This window comes from Melanerpes formicivorus, unplaced genomic scaffold (genome assembly GCF_026170545.1).
Source record: "Melanerpes formicivorus ecotype bairdi unplaced genomic scaffold, bMelFor1.0.p_v2 SCAF_10, whole genome shotgun sequence".
Classification (NCBI taxonomy): Eukaryota; Metazoa; Chordata; class Aves; order Piciformes; family Picidae; genus Melanerpes; species Melanerpes formicivorus.
In genome coordinates this window covers 24,396,116-24,416,249 of record NW_027142362.1, presented here as the reverse complement: position 1 = coordinate 24,416,249, position 20,134 = coordinate 24,396,116, and the positions used below count along the sequence as shown (strand labels likewise).

Genomic DNA, 20,134 nt, shown 5'->3' with positions numbered 1-20,134 from the left:
CCAGCTGGTAGGCAGCAGCTGGGTGGAGCTGGGGCCAACGTGGCCGTGGGCAGCAGCAAGGGATGGGCAGGAGTGGGTTCCCTTGGGGGGGGGGGTCTCCCTCGTCATGCCTCCACAGCAGGGCTCCCTGGTGGGGGAAAACAATGCTGAGCACCCCCCAGCCTCCCTCCAGCGTGTGGCACCAGGGGCAAACCAGCCCCAGGTCCCCCAGTGCTGGCCCAAAGGGAGGACAAGGCACTGCCACCCATCCCCAGATCCACGCAGGGACAGCTCTGTCCCCACATAACCCACGTCCTGGGCCACTGGGCCGGCAGAGATTCTGGGGCACCTGTCTGGGGGCTGGCAGGCTGGCACATCAGAGGGAGCAGACACTGGCAGCAGGCAGGCAGCTGCTAGAAAATGCTGGGTTTATTTCCATGGGAAAGTCATTGGGAGCCCGGGCCAGCAGCAGGCTCTGCCCAGGGCCTGGGAGTTTGGCCCCATCAGCACTTGGTAGTGCCCAAGACAAAACACAAGAGGAAAGGAAACCAGAAGGAATCAGACAGGTGGTCACCTGCTGCCCCCCAGCATGCTCCGGGGGCACAGACCCCAGGGGACAAAGCCTGGGGCGCCGGGCAGCAGGGCCAAGGGCAGGCAGGGCACAGGGTGCTGCCATGTGGGGCACTGGCAGGGGCCAGCTGTGGGCTCCTTCTGGGAGAGCTGAGCAGGGCTCACGAAGCCTTGGTCCAGCAGTGCTGCCAGGGCAGGTCCCCAGCGAGGAGCTCTGGGCTGGGGGACCCTAAAGTGCTTTGCAGGGGACACACAGGCACCCCAAAGTGGCCCAGGGCTCCAGGAGAGAAGGGCTGGGAGCTGGTACAGAGCTGGGGGGCCTGGATTCCAGCCCCACTCTTGGGTGCTGGGGGAGATGATGTCCCACAGGGCTGCTGGCCCATCCTCCCCAGCCCCACTGACTCCCCTGCTTGGGGTCCTTCTCCAGCCATGGCCCTGGGGGTCCAGAGACAGGGTTCAGCCCAGAGCAGCACCAGCAGCTCATCCATGCTGCTGGGGGTTCCTGGTGAGCCCAGGGTCACCATTTAAGAAGAGGAACCCCAGAGTGGGAGAGAAGGAGGTGCCCATCCCAGCACCACCTCCGGAGGGGAGGGCCAGCGGCCCGGCAGCCCCGAGCCCTCATCCAGGGCTAGGGTGCAGCAGCGTCCCAGGGAGGAAGGGGGGTGCCAGTGGGGCAGGGGCTTGGCACCAGTGGCCACGAGCCAGAGGGGTGGTCCCCAGCAGGGAGAGAGAAGATGCTTGGTCCCATTTCAGCAGCCAAGGGAGGGCCAGGCCAGGTGGATGTGGTGCCAGGAGCTCTGTGCCGGCGGTCAGCAGCCTGGCGTCCGGCCGCAGGCAGCGGCGAGCGGCGGTCACCTGCATGAGGAGAGCAGGGGAGGTGGGCTGAGCAGCTGCAGGGACACCCCCCCGTGGTCAGGAGGAGGGAGACACAGAGACACCCCCCTCCAACATCCCCCCCCCAAGGGAACCCACTCCTGCCCATCCCTTGCTGCTGCCCACGGCCACGTTGGCCCCAGCTCCACCCAGCTGCTGCCTACCAGCTGGCACTGGCCCCAAACCCCCACGGGAACTCTGGCCCAGGGTGCCCAGAGAGGTGGCAGGAGCCCCAATGCCTGGAACCATCCCAGGGCAGCTGGCCTGGGACTCTGAGCAACCTGCTCCAGGTGAGGATGTCCCTGCTGACTGCAGGGGGCTGGAACTGGATGGCCTTGAAAGGTCCTTTCCAGCCCAGCCCAGTCTGGGATCCCATGGAAACCTTTGCCCAAAGGCTGAAAGGTTCTGAAAGGCAGAGCTGGCCCTGGTCAGCAGGCAGCAGCAGCAGCTGGCACAGCAGAGCTGGCCCTGGCCAGCAGGCAGCAGCAGCAGCTGGCACAGCAGAGCTGGCCCTGGTCAGCAGGCAGCAGCTGGCACAGCAGAGCTGGCCCTGGTCAGCAGGCAGCAGCAGCAGCTGGCACAGCAGAGCTGGCCCTGGTCAGCAGGCAGCAGCAGCAGCAGCTGGCACAGCAGAGCTGGCCCTGGTCAGCAGGCAGCAGCTGGCACAGCAGAGCTGGCCCTGGTCAGCAGGCAGCAGCAGCTGGCACAGCAGAGCTGGCCCTGGTCGGCAGGCAGCAGCTGGCACAGCAGAGCTGGCCCTGGTCAGCAGGCAGCAGCAGCAGCTGGCACAGCAGAGCTGGCCCTGGTCAGCAGGCAGCAGCTGGCACAGCAGAGCTGGCCCTGGTCAGCAGGCAGCAGCAGCAGCTGGCACAGCAGAGCTGGCCCTGGTCAGCAGGCAGCAGCAGCTGGCACAGCAGAGCTGGCCCTGGTCGGCAGGCAGCAGCTGGCACAGCAGAGCTGGCCCTGGTCAGCAGGCAGCAGCAGCTGGCACAGCAGAGCTGGCCCTGGTCAGCAGGCAGCAGCAGCAGCTGGCACAGCAGAGCTGGCCCTGGTCAGCTGGCAGCACTCACTGGCATCATGTCCTGCACAGGGACAGCACTCTGGGCTCTGCTGCAGCCAGCAGCAGGCACACACAGAGGGCCAGAGCCGCAGTACTGAGCTGCTCCCCAGGCCGGGAGCCCCCTGCCCAGCAGTGCCCCCTGCCCAGCAGTGCCCCCTGCCCAGCAGTGCCCCCTGCCCAGCAGGGCCCCCTGCCCAGCAGGGCCCCGGGGCCTCACCTCCTGTGGCCTCGGGAGAGGTAGTCCCTGTTGAGGGAGCAGAGCTGCTGCTCCAGGCGGAAGATGCGGAACGCCAGGTAGGAGGAGGACACCACCAGCAGGCAGATGCTGAGGGCAGAAGAAGCAGCACTCAGGAGCTGGGGGCGGCGGGGGGGAGGTGGAAGATTCCCAGTGCAGCCCTCCCCCACCCTCTGGCCACACTTACAGCACGATGAAGACCTTCAGGAGCTGGTAGTCTGAGGGTCTCAGCTCTGCCACACAGCTCTGCTCCGCCTCCAGCTCCTCCTCGCTGTTGACTGCGCTTTCTGGAAGGCAAGCCCAGGGTCAGGGGCTGCCAGGCAGCAGCACCCCCAGCAGCTGGCAGCCTTCAAGCATCAACTACCCTCCTCTGAGGGGGTCACAGGGGACACTGGGGACTCCAAGCTCTCGAGCAAGACGCTCCATCCCACCCCACCCCGGCCCCAGGGCTCCATCCCCAACTCCCACCTTCAACCCCTCTCATCTGCCAGGCAGAACAGCCCCTCCAGGAGTGTGGGGGAAGCAGCAGCACCTCCTCGGGGAGGTGTGCAGGCAGGGCACAAGCCCAGAGCCCTCACCCGAGGCCAGGGGCTCCTGAGAGGTGAAGGAGCTCTCCTTGGTGCCCAGGCTGGTGCCAGAGGCGCGGTGCAGGCACTGGTACTCGGCCTCCGGCAGGGACAGCGACAGCGAAGCAGGGGACACCTTCCTCCACTTGCCCTCGGGGACAATCACCTCCTGTGGGAACAGCCCTGGCTGAGCCTTGCCCCCAGCAGTGCTGGCACCCATGGGGGTTGTGGAGTCTCCTTCTCTGGAGCCTTTCCAGCCCCAGCTGGATGTGTTCTGTGTGACCTGTGCTGGATTCTCTGCTCCTGCTCTGGCAGGGGCTTGGACTCCATGAGCTTTGAAGGTCCCTCCCAACCCCTAAGCTCCTGTGAGCCTGACCCTGTGAACCAGCAGCATCGAGGACATGGTGGGGCCACGTTTGGACCCAAACCTTCTGGCAGCCCTACTGAGGCCCAGTACCTCCAGAATGTCCTCCTAAGGGGCAGCTGCTCCTCCACAATAGCCCCATGGGAACAGCACTGCCACAGGAAGGCCCTGCCCATGCACCCCCCACCAGTCCCAAGCACCAGCTGCTGCCACCCTCACCCTCTGAAGCTCAGTGTGGTCACCTTCAAGAGCCCCTTGAGCACCCCGAGGCTCAGCACCCTGGTTCCAGCACACCCCAGAACGATGCCAAGCCAAGCAGGGTGCCAGCTGGCAAGAAGGGTGCCCCCTGCAGAGAGTCCCCAGGGCTGGAGCTGCTGGAGAGCTACATCCCTCAGGAGGCACCAGGAGATGCTGCCAGCCTGGACTGCTCCAAATCCAACCCTTGCAAAGTGCCTTCAGCCCCTGAGATGTCACCAGACCACAGGAGACATCCCACCTGTCACCTCCTGGTCCAATGTACAGAGCCACTGGCCCACAAAGGCCACCTCAGCTGACACCTCCTGCACCCAGCTTGATAGACAGGGCCACCAGCCCCTGGGAGACACCTAGCTCAGCACCCTCATACAGCACCAACAGCTTCCTGGCAGAGTGAAGTCCAGGGACAGGGCCACAGCCATGCTCCCTCAGTCACACCATGGCACAGCAGCCTCCTCCAGCTTCCCAGCTGGGAGCCATCCCACCTACCCCAGGGGTTCTGGGGTGACTCAACCCCATTCCAGCCTGTGACCCACAAGGGCAGCGGTGGGAGGGGAGCAGCTTCAGGTCCCACCAGGCTCTGGAGTTTGTCCATCTGCACAGCGACCCCTGGGACCAACCAGCTGAGCCATCAGCCTGTGCTCAGCCACAGGCCACCCAAACCAGCCTCTTGACCCGCCCTGTGTGTGCCAAGCCAGGCCCTGTGTGCCAAGCCAGGCCCTGTGTGCCAAGCCAGGCCCTGTGTGCCAAGCCAGGCCCTGTGTGCCAAGCCAGGCTGTGAGGACCCCACGACGGCCACATCCCAGCGTGACCTTTGTCAGCAGCAAGGGGAGAGGACCACATCTGCACCCTGCAGAGGGCTGCCAGCCAAACCTGAGCGTGCCAGGGGGGTGTCAGACCCACCAAGGGGGCCAGGCGGATGCTGTCCTGCCCGCAGCGTGAGGTGATGGAGGTCCTTCCCTCGCCCAGAGCCGCCCTGACCCTCACCAGTGACACGGCGTCAGGCTCCTCCCTCAGCTCCTTCAGGCTCAAGCTCTTCTTACTGGAAACCTGCAGGGGAAGAGCAAAAGAGCTGCCCTGGGGCCACCTCCCCCTGCTGCACACCCCAGGCAGAGGTTCTGGCAAGTCTCTGAAAAGCAGCCTGCCTTGGACCTGGTGACCTCCGGAGGTCCCTTCCAACCTATGAAAACCTGGAGGCACAGGGATGTGGGGCAGGGAGAAGAGCATCACCACTATGGACCAGGGCTTGTCCTGCTGGAAAGCAGTTCCATGGAGAAAGACCTTGGAGTCCCAGTGCACAGCAAGTTCTGCATGGGACAGCAATGTGCCCTGGGGGCCAAGAGAGCCAATGGTGTCCTGGGGGCAGCAAGGGAAGTGTGGCCAGCAGGGCTGGGGAGGGTCTCCTGCCCCTCTGCTCTGCCCTGCTGAGACCACAGCTGCAATCCTGTGTCCAGGTTGGGGCTCTCCAGTTCAAGAGAGACAGAGAGCTGCTGGAGAGAGTCCAAGGGAGCCTATGAGGATGACTGGGGGACTTGAACATCTCTGGCATGAAGAAAGTCTGAGAGCCCTGGGCTGATTAGTCTGGAGAGGAGAAGGCTGAGAGGGATGTGATCAATGTCTATCAATAGCTGAGGGAAGGGTGTCAGGAGGAAGGTGCCAGGCTCTGTTTGGTGGTGCCCAGTGACAGGACAAGGAACAAGGGGTACAAGCTGAAACCCAGGAGGTTCCACCTCAATATGTGAAGAAACCTCTTGACTGTGAGGGTGCTGGAGGCCTGGAGCAAGCTGCAGAGAGAAATTTGGAGTCTCCTGAGCCTTTCAAGCCTCACCTGGCTGTGTTCCTGTATGCCCTGCCCTGGGTGCTCCTGCTCTGGCAGGGGGCTTGGCCTGGATGAGCTCTGGAGGTCCCTTCCTACCCCTCCCACTCTGCGACCCCAGCAGAGAACAGAGCACCACATCGCTCTGTCCCCACCACCAGGGCTGCGGCTGGCCAAGGGATCCTGTGCCAGCTCTGACTCCCTGCAGAGGGGCTGAGAAGGGCAATGTGTGGGCACAGCCCAGCAGGTTTCAAAGAGCAAGTTTCCCTTCACTTCAGCAAGGGGGCTGAGTCACCCAGCAGGCAGCCTGCTGGGGGGGGAAGGGCTGCAGCACCGCTTCCCACGGGCTTCAGGTGCAGGGAGAAGAGGTCCCCACAAGCCTCCTCTCCAGCTGGAGGGCTGATGGCTGTCTTCTGCTCCCCCCTTTAGGCTTTACAATTCAAATTCTTTTTCTTTGGACCATTCCTCCAGCCCTTCAAGCCCTGGATGTGGGGAGTGGCACAACTTCTCCCACCACCAGATTACAAATCATTCAGGCCCACACCCTGGGAGCCAGCAGGAACTCCCAGCTCTGCCTCCCCCTGCCCAGCTCTGCCTCCCCCTGCCCAGCTCTGCCTCCCCCTGCCCAGCTCTGCCTCCCCCCCTGCCCAGCTCTGCCTCCCCCTGCCCAGCTCTGCCTCCCCCAGCCCAGCTCTGCCTCCCCCTGCCCAGCTCTGCCTCCCCCAGCCCAGCTCTGCCTCCCCCTGCCCAGCTCTGCCTCCCCCCTGCCCAGCTCTGCCTCCCCCCTGCCCAGCTCTGCCTCCCCCTGCCCAGCTCTGCCTCCCCCCTGCCCAGCTCTGCCTCCCCCTGCCCAGCTCTGCCTCCCCCTGCCCAGCTCTGCCTCCCCCCCTGCCCAGCTCTGCCTCCCCCTGCCCAGCTCTGCCTCCCCCCCTGCCCAGCTCTGCCTCCCCCCCCTGCCCAGCTCTGCCTCCCCCTGCCCAGCTCTGCCTCCCCCCTGCCCAGCTCTGCCTCCCCCTGCCCGGCTCTGCCTCCCCCTGCCCGGCTCTGCCTCCCCCCCTGCCCGGCTCTGCCTCCTCCTGCCCGGCTCTGCCTCCCCCCCTGCCCGGCTCTGCCTCCCCCTGCCCAGCTCTGCCTCCCCCTGCCCAGCTCTGCCTCCCCCCCTGCCCAGCTCTGCCTCCCCCCCTGCCCAGCTCTGCCTCCCCCTGCCCAGCTCTGCCTCCCCCTGCCCAGCTCTGCCTCCCCCCCTGCCCAGCTCTGCCTCCCCCTGCCCAGCTCTGCCTCCCCCTTGCCCAGCTCTGCCTCCCCCTGCCCAGCTCTGCCTCCCCCTGCCCAGCTCTGCCTCCCCTTGCCCAGCTCTGCCTCCCCCTGCCCAGCTCTGCCTCCCCCTGCCCAGCTCTGCCTCCCCCCTGCCCAGCTCTGCCTCCCCCTGCCCAGCTCTGCCTCCCCCCTGCCCAGCTCTGCCTCCCCCTGCCCAGCTCTGCCTCCCCCCCTGCCCAGCTCTGCCTCCCCCCCCTGCCCAGCTCTGCCTCCCCCTGCCCAGCTCTGCCTCCCCCTGCCCAGCTCTGCCTCCCCCTGCCCAGCTCTGCCTCCCTGCTCTGTGACCCAGAAAAGGCCAGCAGCAGCTCAGCACCCGGGGCACAGCTCCTGCCCCTCTTGCCCCAGCCCTTGCTGCAGAGTGAGGAGGCTGGGAGGAGGCAGCAGGGCACTGAGGGGGCGGTGGGGACCAGCCCAGAGCCCTGGAGGCAGTGGTGAGGAGCTCTGTGGGACGCAGGGTGGGAGGTACCTGCAGGTGTGTGCAGACTCTCCTCAGGACATCATAGACACTGTCACGGGAGATGAGGGACACAAAGATGTACTGCAAGAGAAGGAGAGAGGCTGCTGCTGGCACAGAGCTGCCCCCCAGTCCGGAGTCTGCTTCTCCACAGGCAGGGGACAGGCAGGGGACAGGCAGGGACGTCCTGCCCTTGAATGCCCCTTCCTTCAGGAGCCACTGAAGGTCCCCTGCCAGCACCTCCCTGCAGAGCTTCCCTGCTGTTATTTTTGCTAAAACCTGGACCAGATTTTTTTTGGGGCCAGCCTCACTTGGCTCAGCCCAGAGGGATGCAGCAGCCAGCAGGGCTGGGAGCGATGGAAGACACCCCCAGGGCCTGGCAGGAGGGGGCAGAGGGCAGTGCTCACCTCACCTGGCACAGAGCCACACAGAGGGCACAGCAGCCTTGCAACCAGGTCACATCCAACGCCCAGAGCCTGCCCTGTGCCACCTCCTCCCTAAATCCTGCAGGGATCACTCCCTGCCAAATTCCCACAGGAAGAAAACACTTCCCAAAAGCCCCCAGGAGTTAGCCCCCTTACCAAAACCAGGGATTAACCCTTCCCCAAAAGCCCACAGGAATTAACCCTTCCCCAAAAGCCCACAGGAATTAACCCCCTCCCCAAAATCTATCAGGAATAAACCCCCACCAAAACCAGGGATTAACCCTGCCCAAAAGCCCACAGGAATTAACCCCTTCCCCAAAAGCCCACAGGAATTAACCCCTTCCCCAAAATCTATCAGGAATAAACCCCCACCAAAACCAGGGATTAACCCTGCCCAAAAGCCCACAGGAATTAACCCCCTCCCCAAAATCTATCAGGAATAAACCCCCACCAAAACCAGGGATTAACCCTGCCCAAAAGCCCACAGGAATTAACCCCTTCCCCAAAAGCCCACAGGAATTAACCCCTTCCCCAAAAGCCCACAGGAATTAACCCCTTCCCCAAAATCTATCAGGAATAAACCCCCACCAAAACCAGGGATTAACCCTGCCCAAAAGCCCACAGGAATTAACCCCCTTCCCCAAAATCTATCAGGAATAAACCCCCACCAAAACCAGGAACTAACCCCTGCCCAAAAGCCCACAGGAATTAACCCCCTCCCCAAAATCCCACAAGAGTTGAAGGCCCAGCCCCAACCCTTCCCTGCTCTCCTTGAAGGAGCTGAAAGGTTTTTCTGTGAGCCTGGCAGGGCCCTGCCAGGCTATGCCCTGCTCCCCAGGGCAGTGCAGCAGGAGGGGCAGAGCTGTGCTGTCTGCCCTGGCCAGCGAGGGAGCAGCACTGCCTCCCTGCCAGCCCCTGCTGCTGCCCACCATGGCAATCATCAATGCCTTGGGTTGGAAGGGACCTCAAAGCTCACCCAGTTCCACCCCACTGCCAAGGGCAGGGACACCTCCCACCAGCCCAGGTTGCTCAAGGCCTAATCCAGCCTGGCCCTGAACATCTCCAGGGAGGAGGCAGCCACAGCCTCCCTGGGCAGCCTGTGCCAGGCTCTCCCCACCCTCACTGCCAAGAATTTCCTCCTCCTCTCCAGTCTCAATCTGCCCTCTCCCAGCTCAAAGCCATTGTCCCTCATCTTGGCACTCCCAGCCCTTGTCAAAAGCCCCTCCTGGGCTCTCCTGGAGCCCCTGCAGGTGCTGGCAGGCTGCTGTGTTGCCAGCTGGCTGGGGTGAGGCTGGGCAGGGCGGTGGGCAGGGGCAGTGTCACCTTTCTGCTGGCAGTGGTGGTGATGGCCAAGCCGTTGGGCAGCAGCCGAGCTGTCTTGTGCTTCTTTATCAGCTGCACAGAGACCACTGGGATCACCACCTGCAGGACAAAGACACACAGGAGGGGCACAACACGAGCTCAGGGAACTTCTTTCACAAGGCAGAGGTTGGACACACAGCAGAGTTACAACCCCAAGGACAGCAGCAGCCACGTGGAGATTGGCCTCCTGCCTGGAGGTGCTACAGGCCAGGCTGGATGAGGCCCTGAGCAGCCTGGGCTGGGGGGAGGTGTCCCTGCCCATGGCAGCAGGGTTGGCACTGGATGACCTTTAAGGTGCTCTCCAACCCAAAGCAGACTGCTCTGTGGTTTCCCAAGGCCAGCCTGGGTTTGCCAGAGGTCACAGCACCTGCCCTCACATTAAGCTCAGCTCAGAGGTGGTTTCTGCTCGATAAGGCCAGCAGGGACTGAGGAAAGCATGGTCCAGCCCACCTCCCTGAGACCAGCATGAGAGGCCCTTCCTCTGCAGGCCCAGGGTGGGTTAAAAGCAAGGGCAGGATGAAGTATGTGGCAGTGGAAGATCACTGAACCTCCCCTCAGCCCTCTGTTGAAAGCAGCTGACATCAATAATGCAGGGCTGCAGCCCACTTTCCACACAAGTCCCTGTCAGCCACAGGACTAACAAGAGGGAAACATCAGACTGCAAGGCAAAGAACAAAAGCCAAGAGGAAGAGAGATGCAAATCTTCTCCCCCCACCTCCTCTGCCCCTACAGCTTTGATCTTCCTTCAGCTGCCGTGGTGGCTCCCAGGAGGGTTGGCACCAGGAGATGTTCAGCCAAACCAACGTTTGGGTTCCCCCGGGGGGCAACGGGAGCAGGGGGCACAGCCAGGCTGCCCTGGGGGCATCTCAGGGTGCTGGGTGGGGTAAAAGCTGTGAAGCCAAGAGGCACAAGGCCGAGGTGCCCCCCACCCCTAGCCCCCTACCTTGATGTCCTTCCCAAAGAGGTTGGCGTGGAAGCAGAGCCAGTTGGGGGAGATGTAAAGCCGGCCCTGGATGAGGATGTCCCTCTGGAGCGCGCAGGAGCAGACTGCGAGGCGCAGAGAGAGGGAGGGAGGGAGGGAGGGCAGGCAGCGTGCAGCCCCTGCCCCCTCCTGCCCGCCCCTCGCCATGCCACCCACCTTTCAGCACGCTCTCCTCCGTGGGGATGTCCTTGAACAGCTTGTGGTACTGGGAGTTGTACTTGCTAGCAGCCTGAAAATCAAGCACAGCAAAGGTTCCTCCTGCTGCCCTGGCCCAGGAGACAGGACAGCAACCCCCCCAGCCCCCCCGCCTGCCCCACACGGGCCCCGCACCCGGCACTGCCGCACAGGGGTCCCACCGGGCTGGGGCCGGCGGGCACGGAGGGCTGGGGGAGGGTTGGAGGCTCCAGCACCCTGCCAGAGCTCTGCCATCCTCCCAGGCACACATTGCCCCTAACAGCCAGGGAGGCTGCCCAGCCCCTGCCAGCAGCCTCTGCTCGCCTGGGCTCGGCTGTGAGTTGTTTTGCCCAGCAGTTTCCCTCCCGCCTCCGCCTCCTCCTCCTCCTCTTCCTCCTGTTCCTCCTCCTCCTGGAGCTCTCCCCCTATCCAGGGCAGGATGACAGCACTTGCTCTGTGCCCATCCAGCTATTTATATTCTTGCTGCATCTTCCAAGCCTGCTGCCAGCCGTGGCAGGAGGCTCAGGCAGGTTGGCCCCGAAACGCTTCTGGATGCCACTGTGAGGTAGCTTTTAGGCTATGCCCTCAAAAATTGCTCTTGGACAGAAAGTAGCAAAACATGCAAATAAATCACTGCTGGGCTTCAAAAGGAAAAGAAAGATAATTCTAAGCAGTCCCACTAGAGAGATAAGGAACTTCAACTGCTGGTACCAAAACAATTGCTCTCCTTGCTGCTTTGCTCTGGGAGATCCTAACTCACTTCTGCTTGGCCTTGGCTGCATTGTTTCAGCTAAGTCTAACCTCCCTCTGCTCCTTTCCCTTCTCCCTTTGGTATGGGGGGGTAAGGAGGGGGCAGGGAAGGAGAAGCTAGTAGCTTCCCCTGGTCTTGGCCATTGGGCTGTGCTGCCCAGGGAGGTGGTGGAGTCCCCATCCCTGGAGGTGTTCAAGAGGGGACTGGATGTGGCCCTTGGAGCCATGGTTGAGTTGTCAGGAGGTGCTGGGTATTAGGTGCTAGGTTGGACTTGATGATCCCTGAGGTTTTTCCCAACCTGGCTGATTCTGCAGCTCTTGTGCTGTTTATCACTTGTAAATATTGTAACTCCTGTAGATGTTGTACACATTCACTGCACTCCATGCAGGTTGTAGTTCTGCCTGTAAACACAGCTTGCATTTGCTTCCAACTGAGCTGCTCTGGCAAAGTTCATGTTGGGGAGGGGGAGAAATTTCAACCTACCACACACTGAAAGGCCCCAAGAAGGCCAGTGGCATCCTGGCCTGCATCAGGAAGAGTGTGGCCAGCAGGAGCAGGGAAGTGGTCACAAGTGATGAGGAAAAGGCTGAGGTACTCAATGACTTCTTTACCTCAGGCTTCCCTGCCAGGGCCTCCAGCCACACTCCTGGAGCCATGGAAGACAATGGCAGGGAGGGGGAGGAAGAACTGCCCATGGTAAGTGAAGATCAGGTTGGTGATCACCTGAGGAACCTGAAAGTGTTCAAGTCCATGGGACCCCACGGGGTACACCCAGGGGTGCTGAGAGAACTGGCAGAGGAGGTTGCTAAAGCCCTCTCTAGTCTATTCCAAAGGTCCTGGCAGTCTGGGGCAGTCCCCACAGACTGCAAAAGGGGAAACATTGCTCCCATCTGCAAAAAGGGTAAGAAGGAGGAACCAGGGAGCTCCAGGCCAGGCAGTCTCACCTCTGTGCCCGGAAAGATCCTGGAGCAGATCCTCCTGGAGGCACTGCTGGCTCAGAAGAATAGTGAAGAGGTGATTGGGAACAGTCAGCAGGGCTTCACCCAGGGCAAATCCTGCCTGAGCAACCTGGTGGCCTTCTCTGCACAGGTGACAACATCAATAGCTGAGGGGAGAGCAGCTGCTGTCGTTTGCCTGGGCCTGAGCACAGCCTTCGACACTGCCCCGCACCACAGCCTGGGCTCCAGGCTGGTGACACAGGGGTGTGAGGGGTGAGCACCAGATGGGGACAGAACTGGCCTGAGGGCTGCACCCAAAGAGTGCCTGGCAATGGCTCCAGGGCCCAGGGGAGGCCAGGGACAAGCAGAGTCCCTCAGGGGTCAGTCCTGGCACCAGGCTTGTTCAACATCCATGTGGGTGCCATGGACAGTGGCACTGAGTGCACCCTCAGCAGGGTTGCTGATGGCACCAAGCTGTGTGGGGCAGCAGACAGCTGGAGGGAAGGGATCCATCCAGAGGGACCTGGACAGGCTGGAGAGCTGGGCACAAGCCAACCTCAGGAGGTTCAACAAGACCAAGGGCAGGGTCCTGCAGCTGGCTGGAGGCAACCCCAGGCACAAATCCAGGCTGGGCAGGGACTGGCTGGAAAGAAGCCCTGAGGAGAGAGCCTTGGGGGTGCTGGGGGAGGAGAAGCTCACCAGGAGCTCTCAGTGTGCACCTGCAGCCCAGAAAGCCAAGCAGAGCCTGGGCTGCAGCAGGAGAAGTGTGGCCAGCAGGGCAAGGGAGGTGATTCTCCCCCTCTGCTCAGCTCTGCTGAGACCCCACCTGGAGTCCTGCCTCCAGTTCTGGAGCCCCTATGACAAGAGGGATCTGGAGGTGCTGGAAGGTGTCCAGAGCAGGGCCAGGAGGAGGAGCAGAGGGCTGGAGCTGCTCTGCTGTGAGGACAGACTGAAGGAGTTGGGGCTGTTCAGTCTGGAGAAGAGAAGGCTCTGAGGTGACCTCATTGTGGCCTTCCAGGATCTGAAGGGGGCTACAGGAAGGCTGGGGAGGGACTGCTCAGGATCTCAGGCAGTGATAGGAGTAGGGGGGAATGGAATGAAGCTGGAGGTGGGGAGATTGAGGCTGGAGGGGAGGAGGAAGTTCTTCCCCATGAGAGTGGTGAAGCCCTGGAATGGGTTGTCCAGGGAGGTGGTTGGGGCCCTGTCCCTGGAGGTGTTTAAGGCCAGGCTGGATGAGGCTCTGGGCAGGCTGATCTAGTGTGGGGTGTCCCTGCCCATGGCAGGGGGGTTGGAACTGGATGATCCTTGTGGTCCCTTCCAACCCTGACTGATTCTATGCTACTATGAAGTCATTCTGCCCCTGTGCTCAGCACTGCTCAGGCCACAGCTTGAGTCCTGTGTCCAGCTCTGGGCTCCTCAGTTTCAGAAGGACATTGAGAGACTTGAAGGTGTCCAGAGAAGGGCAAGGAGGCTGGGGAGGGGTCTGGAGCACAGCCCTGTGAGGAGAGGCTGAGGGAGCTGGGGTTGCTTAGCCTGCAGAAGAGGAAGCTCAGGGGAGACCTTCTTGCTCTCTGCAACTCCCTGCAGGGAGGTTGGAGCCAGCTGGGGGTTGGTCTCTTCTCCCAGGCAAGCAGCACCAGAACAAGAGGACACAGTCTCAAGCTGTGCCAGGGGAGGTTTAACCTGGAGGTGAGGAGAAAGTCCTTCCCAGAAAGAGGAATTGGCCCTTGGGATGTGCTGCCCAGGGAGGTGGTGGAGTCCCTGTCCCTGGAAGTGTTCAAAAAGGGATTGGATGTGGCCCTTGGAGCCATGGTTGAGTTGTCAGGAGGTGTTGGGTATTAGGTCATAGGTTGGACTTGATGATCTCTGAGGGTTTTTCCAACCTGGTGGATTCTGTGGTTCTATGAAAGCAGCTCGTGGCATGGCATTGACCATGCTCCTTTAGCCAGCCCTGGTAAAGCAGGTTTGTGCCACCCCTGCCCCCACCAAGCAGACAGCACCCAGCACCTCCAGGGGCTCCTGGGGACGTGGCAGTGCCGGTGGCCCCCCAGAATCCCAGGGGCCAGGCATGTGGGCAGGGCAGCCAGCAGTGTGGCACAGCTAGCAGCGAGGCTGGCTGCAGGCAGAGCCCTCCTGCCCATGGTGACAAGGGCACCTCTGCTCCCTGCACCTTGTCACCAGGGGAGCTGGGCCGTAAGAGGATCAAGGCTCAACAGAGAATCATAGAATCACAGAATCAAAAGACCTCAGGAGCCTTCACCTCCCTCACCAGGAGCTGCTGCAGTTTTGCCTCCCATTCCAAGACCCTGGGTGGGCCCTCTGCAGCCAGGCCACGAGGAGCCAGCCCCGTGGCTCAGGAAGCCAACCACTCACCACTTCCCTGTGGCACTTCTTGATGTCTTCATCCTTCAGGGCTTCGTTCAGGTGGAGGCTGAAAGGAAAAACAATCCTCAGAAAAGCAAACAGCCCCAGAGGGCTGAAGAGAGATTCCCTCCCCCACAGGAAAAGCCACACTTTGGATGTCTTGGTTGATTTCTGGCCATCAGCCACTGCTGAGGTTAAAGCCTGGCTGCAGGAGCAGGGCTCTGCCTGGTGTGGGGCTGATGGTGGGCACCCAAAACACATCTTAGCACCAAGGGAAGAAGCCCAGAGCTGCCCCCAGCAGCAGCCTGGGGCAGGTTAGCACTGGGCAGCTTTGGCTGGGTCAAGGGTTCCCCAGGGAAAGCACAACTGGGAACGTGCCCAGGCAGGAGGGGCTCAGCTTTGGCCGTGTGCAGGAGCATCCATCCTGCAGGCAGGTGAAGGGAGACACCAGAGCCAGTGAGAGCCTCCCAACAAGGGGAGTGCTGGGTCCCTCCCCACACTGCTCTCCCCACCCTGCCTCTGGAGACACAGAATTTATGGGGGGAACAAAGAGAGGCCCCCACAATGTGCCCAGCCCTAGCTGGGAGGCCAAAGGCAGCAGGGATGAGCAGGGGGGTGGCAGCAGGAGGGGGATGAAGAAGAGCAGATACTGGAGTGCCAAGCCCAGGGGGCTGCCCCTCACCTGCCGTCGAGGGAATCCAAACTCTTCTCCTTGTGGGATGCCTCCACCTTGTCACGGCCGTGCATGGGCTCAGGGCTCTTCAAGGCAGCTGCTTTCTCATGCATGGGCTTGGCACTGCCAGGAGAAGCCTGTTAGCCCCGAGGGAGAGAGGGGAGAGGTGCCAGGAACCACCCCCCTGCCACCCCAGCTGCACCCCAGCTGGAAACTCTGCCACTCAAGGATGGCAAGAACGTTCCTGCCATCCCCCAAGCCACGTGGAGGGAAGGGAAGGGAAGGGAAGGAAAGGGCAGTGCTTGCCAGGAAGCCTCCAGGGGGAAGGGGGAAGGGGGAAGGGGGAAGGGGGAAGGGGGAAGGGGGGAAGGGGGAAGGGGGAAGGGGGAAGGGGGAAGGGGGAAGGGGGAAGGGGGAAGGGGGAAGGGGGAAGGGGGAAGGGGGAAGGGGGAAGGGGGAAAGGGGAAAGGGGAAAGGGGAAAGGGGAAAGGGGAAAGGGGAAAGGGGAAAGGGACTGCTTGCTAGGAAGCCTCCAGCCCTGGTAGCCAAGCAGCCAACTCCCTGTTCCCACCCTCCCTGGGCAGAGGCCTCGCCGAGGGCACAGGCTGCCTGCTGCCCTCGCTGGAGCCTGGTATCTGCCATCGCTGCTGTTATCAGAGGCACTTATCAGCCACGATGGGGAAAGCAAACAGGCTCCTGCTGCCAGGCAGGGCTGGTTATCAGCCAGCAGGCCAGGAAGGTGGCACAGCTGCCCTTGGCAAACCGCAATCGGAGATTGCTGTGGCACAGCGCTGCCGGCACCCAGCGCCCGGCACCCAGCGCCCGGCACCCAGCGCCCGGCAGCAGCCCTGCCGCCCGTACCACACAGCAGGGGAGCCCACGGCCACGTGCAGAAGGAGTGAGGGAAGGGGAAGGAGCTGGGCTGGATAGGCAGGGGGTGGGAGCAGAGCAGGTGGGGCACAGGCAGGATGGCAGCAGGCAGGACAAGCATGGAGCTGGAGGGCATCCCAGAGCCCGCGGGGGGTGATGCCATGGCCGTGTGGCAGAGCCCCGCCGGAGGAGCCCTTCCAAACTGCTTCCTGCCTACAGGGAGAAGCTCCTCTGCCACCTGCACTTCCCTAGACACATCCTGCTCCGAGGGGCTCATCCCAGCAGAAATCCACTGAATCACAGAGCCAGAGAATGGTCCAGGCCAGAAGGGACCTCCGAAGCTCATCCAGCCCAACCCCTCTGCAGTCAGCAGGGACATCCCCAACCAGGTCAGGCTGCCCAGGGCCTTGTTGAGCCTCACCTTGAATATCTCCAGGGATGGGACCCCAACCACCTCCCTGGGCAACCTGTTGCAGTGTTCCACCACCCTCCTGGTGCAGAACTTGTTCCTCACATCCAATCTCAATCTGCTCTGCTCTAGTTTGAAGCCATTGCCCCTGGTCCTGTCCCTGCAGGCCTTGGAAAACAGTCCCTCTGCAGCCTTCTTGTAGCCCTTTCAGGTACTGGCAGGCTGCTGTTAGGTCACCCTGGAGCCTCCTCTCCTCCAGGCTGAACACCTCCAGCTCCCTCAGCCTGTCCTCACAGCAGGGGGAGCCAAGACAGCGGTGCTCCACCCTGACAGCAGTGCCCAGGTGGCCTGAGAGTTGAAGCCACACAAGCCCCCCCCCATAGCCCTGCACACTCAGTGTCCATCCAAAACACTGTCATGATGCAACTCAGCTGGGCTGAGCCCCAGGTGGAGGCACAGGGGATGCTCCTTCAGGACACAGCATGGACATGGGGCTGTTGAAACTCAAACACAAGTCACTGGTGCCATGTAGTCAGAGCCAGGCTGGGAATGACCTCCTGGATCCCTGCAGCTGAGGCTGGGAGATCCATGAGCTGCCCACCCAGCCCCAGAGGCGGAGCACGGCAGGGAAGGGATGAGCACACCGAGGGCGTGGGGCGCTGGAGGCAAAGTTCAGGTCACACAGGATGTCAGGGGTTGGAAGGGACCTCTGGAGATTGTAGAGTCCAACCCCTCTGCCAGAGCAGGAGCAGAGAATCCAGCACAGGTCACACAGAACACATCCAGGTGGGGCTGGAAAGGCTCCAGAGCAGGAGACTCCACAACCTCTCTGGGCAGCCTGCTCCAGGGCTCTGGGACCTCACAGTGCAGAAGTTCCTCCTCCTGTTGAGGTGGAACCTCCTGTGCTGCAGTTTCCATCCACTGCCCCTTGGCCTATCCCAGGGTGCAAGTGAGCAGAGCTTCTCCCCTGCCTCTTGACCCCCAGCCCTCAGCTGTTTGTAAACATTGATTCAATCCCCTCTCAGCCTTCTCCTCTCCAGACTGAACAGCCCCAGGGCTCTCAGCCTCTCCTCACAGGGCAGTGCTCCTGTCCAAGGATGTGTCTGGAAGGGATGGGAGGCTTTGCTGACAAGAGGCACCACAGCCACATCCTCTGGCATGGCACCACAAGGACTTTTCCCTGCCCAATTCCTCAGACACCTTCAGGCCAAGCAGCCCTGCCCTGCACACATCCCCTGCCAGGTGACACCACACTGCCCTGCAGCTGAAACCTGCGTCACCTATGTGCCAAAGCCTTTGTCCAGGCACTGGGGAAGGGGCTATGACCCACTCTGGAGCCCCCCCTCTCCAGAGCTCAGCCTGCTCCAGCTTCCCTCACGTCATCCCTTAAATCCCCAAGCCGCTGTGCCGCTTAATCCCTGCCAGCGGATTAGCCCTGACCAGGGCTGGCACCAAGGGGCACGGCACAGGGACAGGCACCCCCTGCTCCAGGTGAGGGCATGGAGAAACCAACAGCCACCCCCTCACTCCCCCAGGGTCACCCAACACACAAAAATCCTCCAAAATGAGCAGAACTAAGGCTGGGGAACACCTGGAAGTGCTGCACAGTCCTGGTCCTGGGCTCCCCTTCCTCCTAGGGTCACCACTAAGGACAAATCCCAGGTCACAGTCCCAGGCTGCTCCAGAGAGGGTCTGGGGGCTACAAGGAGCATCCTCACCCCCAGCAGAACCATCACAGCAGCTGCCTCTGCTCCAGATCTCACTCTGCCCCTGCTGCCAGATGTGACAGGGAGGAGATCCAAGGGTCAGGAGCAGAGGGCTCCAGGCACAGCTGAGGAGATGGGAGTCTCCCTGCCAGGAGCTGGCACAGGAAGGAAAACACTTTCTAGCAGCTCGTGGCATCACCCTCCTCAAGGAACTTTGTTAGGAGGAAGCTGCTCCTGAAGGAAAATCCCCACCCCGAGTGTCCCAAACTACAAACAGAGCAAGGGGAGTCGGAGCACGGAGCTCCCAAGACGAGGCAGAGTGGGCAAGGGGAGGAACTGCTGGCACAGAGAAATCGTTGCCAAAGGGAAAGCAAAGCCCCTGCTCGCCGTACCAGGGTGGCCGCCCTTCTCCCTGCCCACACGCAGGCTCCTCGCAGCCCCCGCTCACCTCCCAGGCTGCCCCAGCCGCGGGTATGGTCCCGGGATTGTCCCGAACCCCAGATCCGCATCTCCCTTCCCTTACACAGCCTCGGGATCCAGCCTGGGAAGGCTCCGGCGTCAGCCCCTCCGGTGGCGATCGGCGCTGGCGGAATCCCTTCCCGGCCGCCGGCCGGGAGCGAGCGGCGACGCGCAGGAGTGTCCGAGCCGGGGATTTCGCCTCACGGGGAACAAAAAGTCCCGAGCAGGATCAGGGGCGGAGGGAGGCACTTGCGGCTGGGCTGCCTCGGCCCGAGCGAGCCCGGGCGGGATCCGGCGAGCTGCCCTTGTGCCCGGCTCTCAAGGTCATTTCAGTCCCGAGTGTCGGCTGCTGGAGCGGAGCCACCGCCGAGGATGCTGGAGGGGAGCGGCGGGTCCCGAGCGCTGCTGCCGGGAAGAGAGAGGTCACGGCGGGGAGGGACGGACGGGGCCGCGGTGATCCCCCCCAGCGCTCCCGCGCGCCCGGCCCCCTCCCCGTGCGCCCGGCAGGGTCCCGTCTCGCCCCGCCCCGGGAACCGCCTTTTCCCAGGGCCCTGCGCCCGGTGGGTCTCCGCCGGGGTGAGAGCCAAGGCCGCGGGCCAGGATGACTCCCGGCGCGAGCGATACCGGCTTTACCGAGCCTCGCACGGCGGAGAGAGCCCGGCCTGGGCCCCCCCTCAGCCCCGGACCCCGGTGAGGCGATGCCGAACAGGCGGTGCTCCGAGCCACGCCGCGGCGAAGACCGGCCGGGGCAGCCCCCAGGGCCAGCCCCCAGCTTTCGCACGGGCTCGGGGCCGCTCGGGGCCGCTCCAGGCAGAGCCGGCGGCTGCGGGGACCGGCAGCGACGCGACATCCCCTGCCCCGGTTCCCTCTCCTCGGTACGGCGACAGTGGGGGGAGCCGCAGCGTTTCCCGCTCCCCTCAGAGCTCGGCACCAACAGGAACAGGGCCGGGACGGCGCCATGGGAGGGCCGAGGGCTCCCGGCGGCACCAAGGCCGCGCTCCGCCGCCCCCGGAGCCCCCCGGGACTCCCAAACCCCCCTGGCCCAGCCCTACCTGCGCGGCCGCCGCGCGCTGCCCGGCGCCGTCATGCCCCGCGCGCCCGGCCTCCGCACGGCGCCACGGGGCACGCCCATTGGCTGCCCGCCGCCGAGCCCCGCCCAGACTCCTCGCTTCCATTGGCCAAGGCTGCCCCCAGCCCTAGCTCAGCGCCCCGCCTACCGACGCTGCCGGGACCGCCCATTGGCGGGAAGTTGCGGGGGCGGAGCCTGCCGGGAAAGCGCCTCTTAAAGGAAACGGGCCGCCGCCGTCCTGGGGCAGATCCCAGCCCGGCCGTGGGGCGGCAGCCGAGGACCTGCTGCCTTCCCGTGGTGAACCGTGGCTGGGACAGCCAGACTAGGGCCCCTCCAGCCTGTGTCCAGAGAGCATGGGGCCCCCAAACCCTGTCAGAATCCTCCCCGGCCTGCCCCAGCCCCTGCCTAAATCTGCCAAACACAGCCAGAAAGGCCTCAAGATCTCCCAACCCCTGCCAAACCT

At 63.0% G+C, this 20,134-nt stretch overlaps 1 protein-coding gene across 7 annotated transcripts; it reads right to left on the bottom strand.

The window, feature by feature from the left end:
• Nucleotides 1-390: 390 nt before the first annotated feature.
• GRAMD2A (GRAM domain containing 2A) lies at nucleotides 391-19,736 on the bottom strand. Of its 7 annotated transcripts, none has more exons than XM_068144322.1 (13): nucleotides 19,655-19,736; nucleotides 18,592-19,007; nucleotides 15,168-15,281; nucleotides 14,495-14,552; nucleotides 10,415-10,487; nucleotides 10,220-10,323; nucleotides 9,238-9,336; nucleotides 7,502-7,573; nucleotides 4,806-4,952; nucleotides 3,296-3,452; nucleotides 2,905-3,004; nucleotides 2,700-2,807; nucleotides 391-1,404 (listed from the first exon to the last, which is right to left on the bottom strand). In XM_068144322.1, the coding sequence occupies exons 3-13, from the start codon at nucleotides 15,269-15,271 to the stop codon at nucleotides 1,401-1,403; spliced, it is 1,026 nt and encodes a 341-aa protein (XP_068000423.1). In that variant the 5' UTR covers nucleotides 15,272-15,281; nucleotides 18,592-19,007; nucleotides 19,655-19,736; the 3' UTR covers nucleotides 391-1,400. The 7 variants fall into 7 exon arrangements, with proteins under 7 accessions (XP_068000423.1, XP_068000425.1, XP_068000427.1 ...); XM_068144324.1 differs by having other exon boundaries at nucleotides 18,592-19,004; nucleotides 19,655-19,722; XM_068144326.1 differs by lacking the exon at nucleotides 19,655-19,736 and having other exon boundaries at nucleotides 15,168-15,295; nucleotides 18,667-19,271.
• Between the last annotated feature and the right edge of the window lie 398 nt (nucleotides 19,737-20,134).

Excerpts from the sequence above, each read along its gene's own strand:
- GRAMD2A (XM_068144322.1), bottom strand. The coding sequence starts at position 15,271 with ATGCATGAGAAAGCAGCTGCCTTGAAGAGCCCTGAGCCCATGCACGGC. Across the intron at positions 10,324-10,414 it reads GGAGGAGAGCGTGCTGAAAG|TCTGCTCCTGCGCGCTCCAG; the intron begins GTGGGTGGCATG and ends TGCGCCTCGCAG. Across the intron at positions 4,953-7,501 it reads GAGTCTGCACACACCTGCAG|GTTTCCAGTAAGAAGAGCTT; the intron begins GTACCTCCCACC and ends CTTCCCCTGCAG.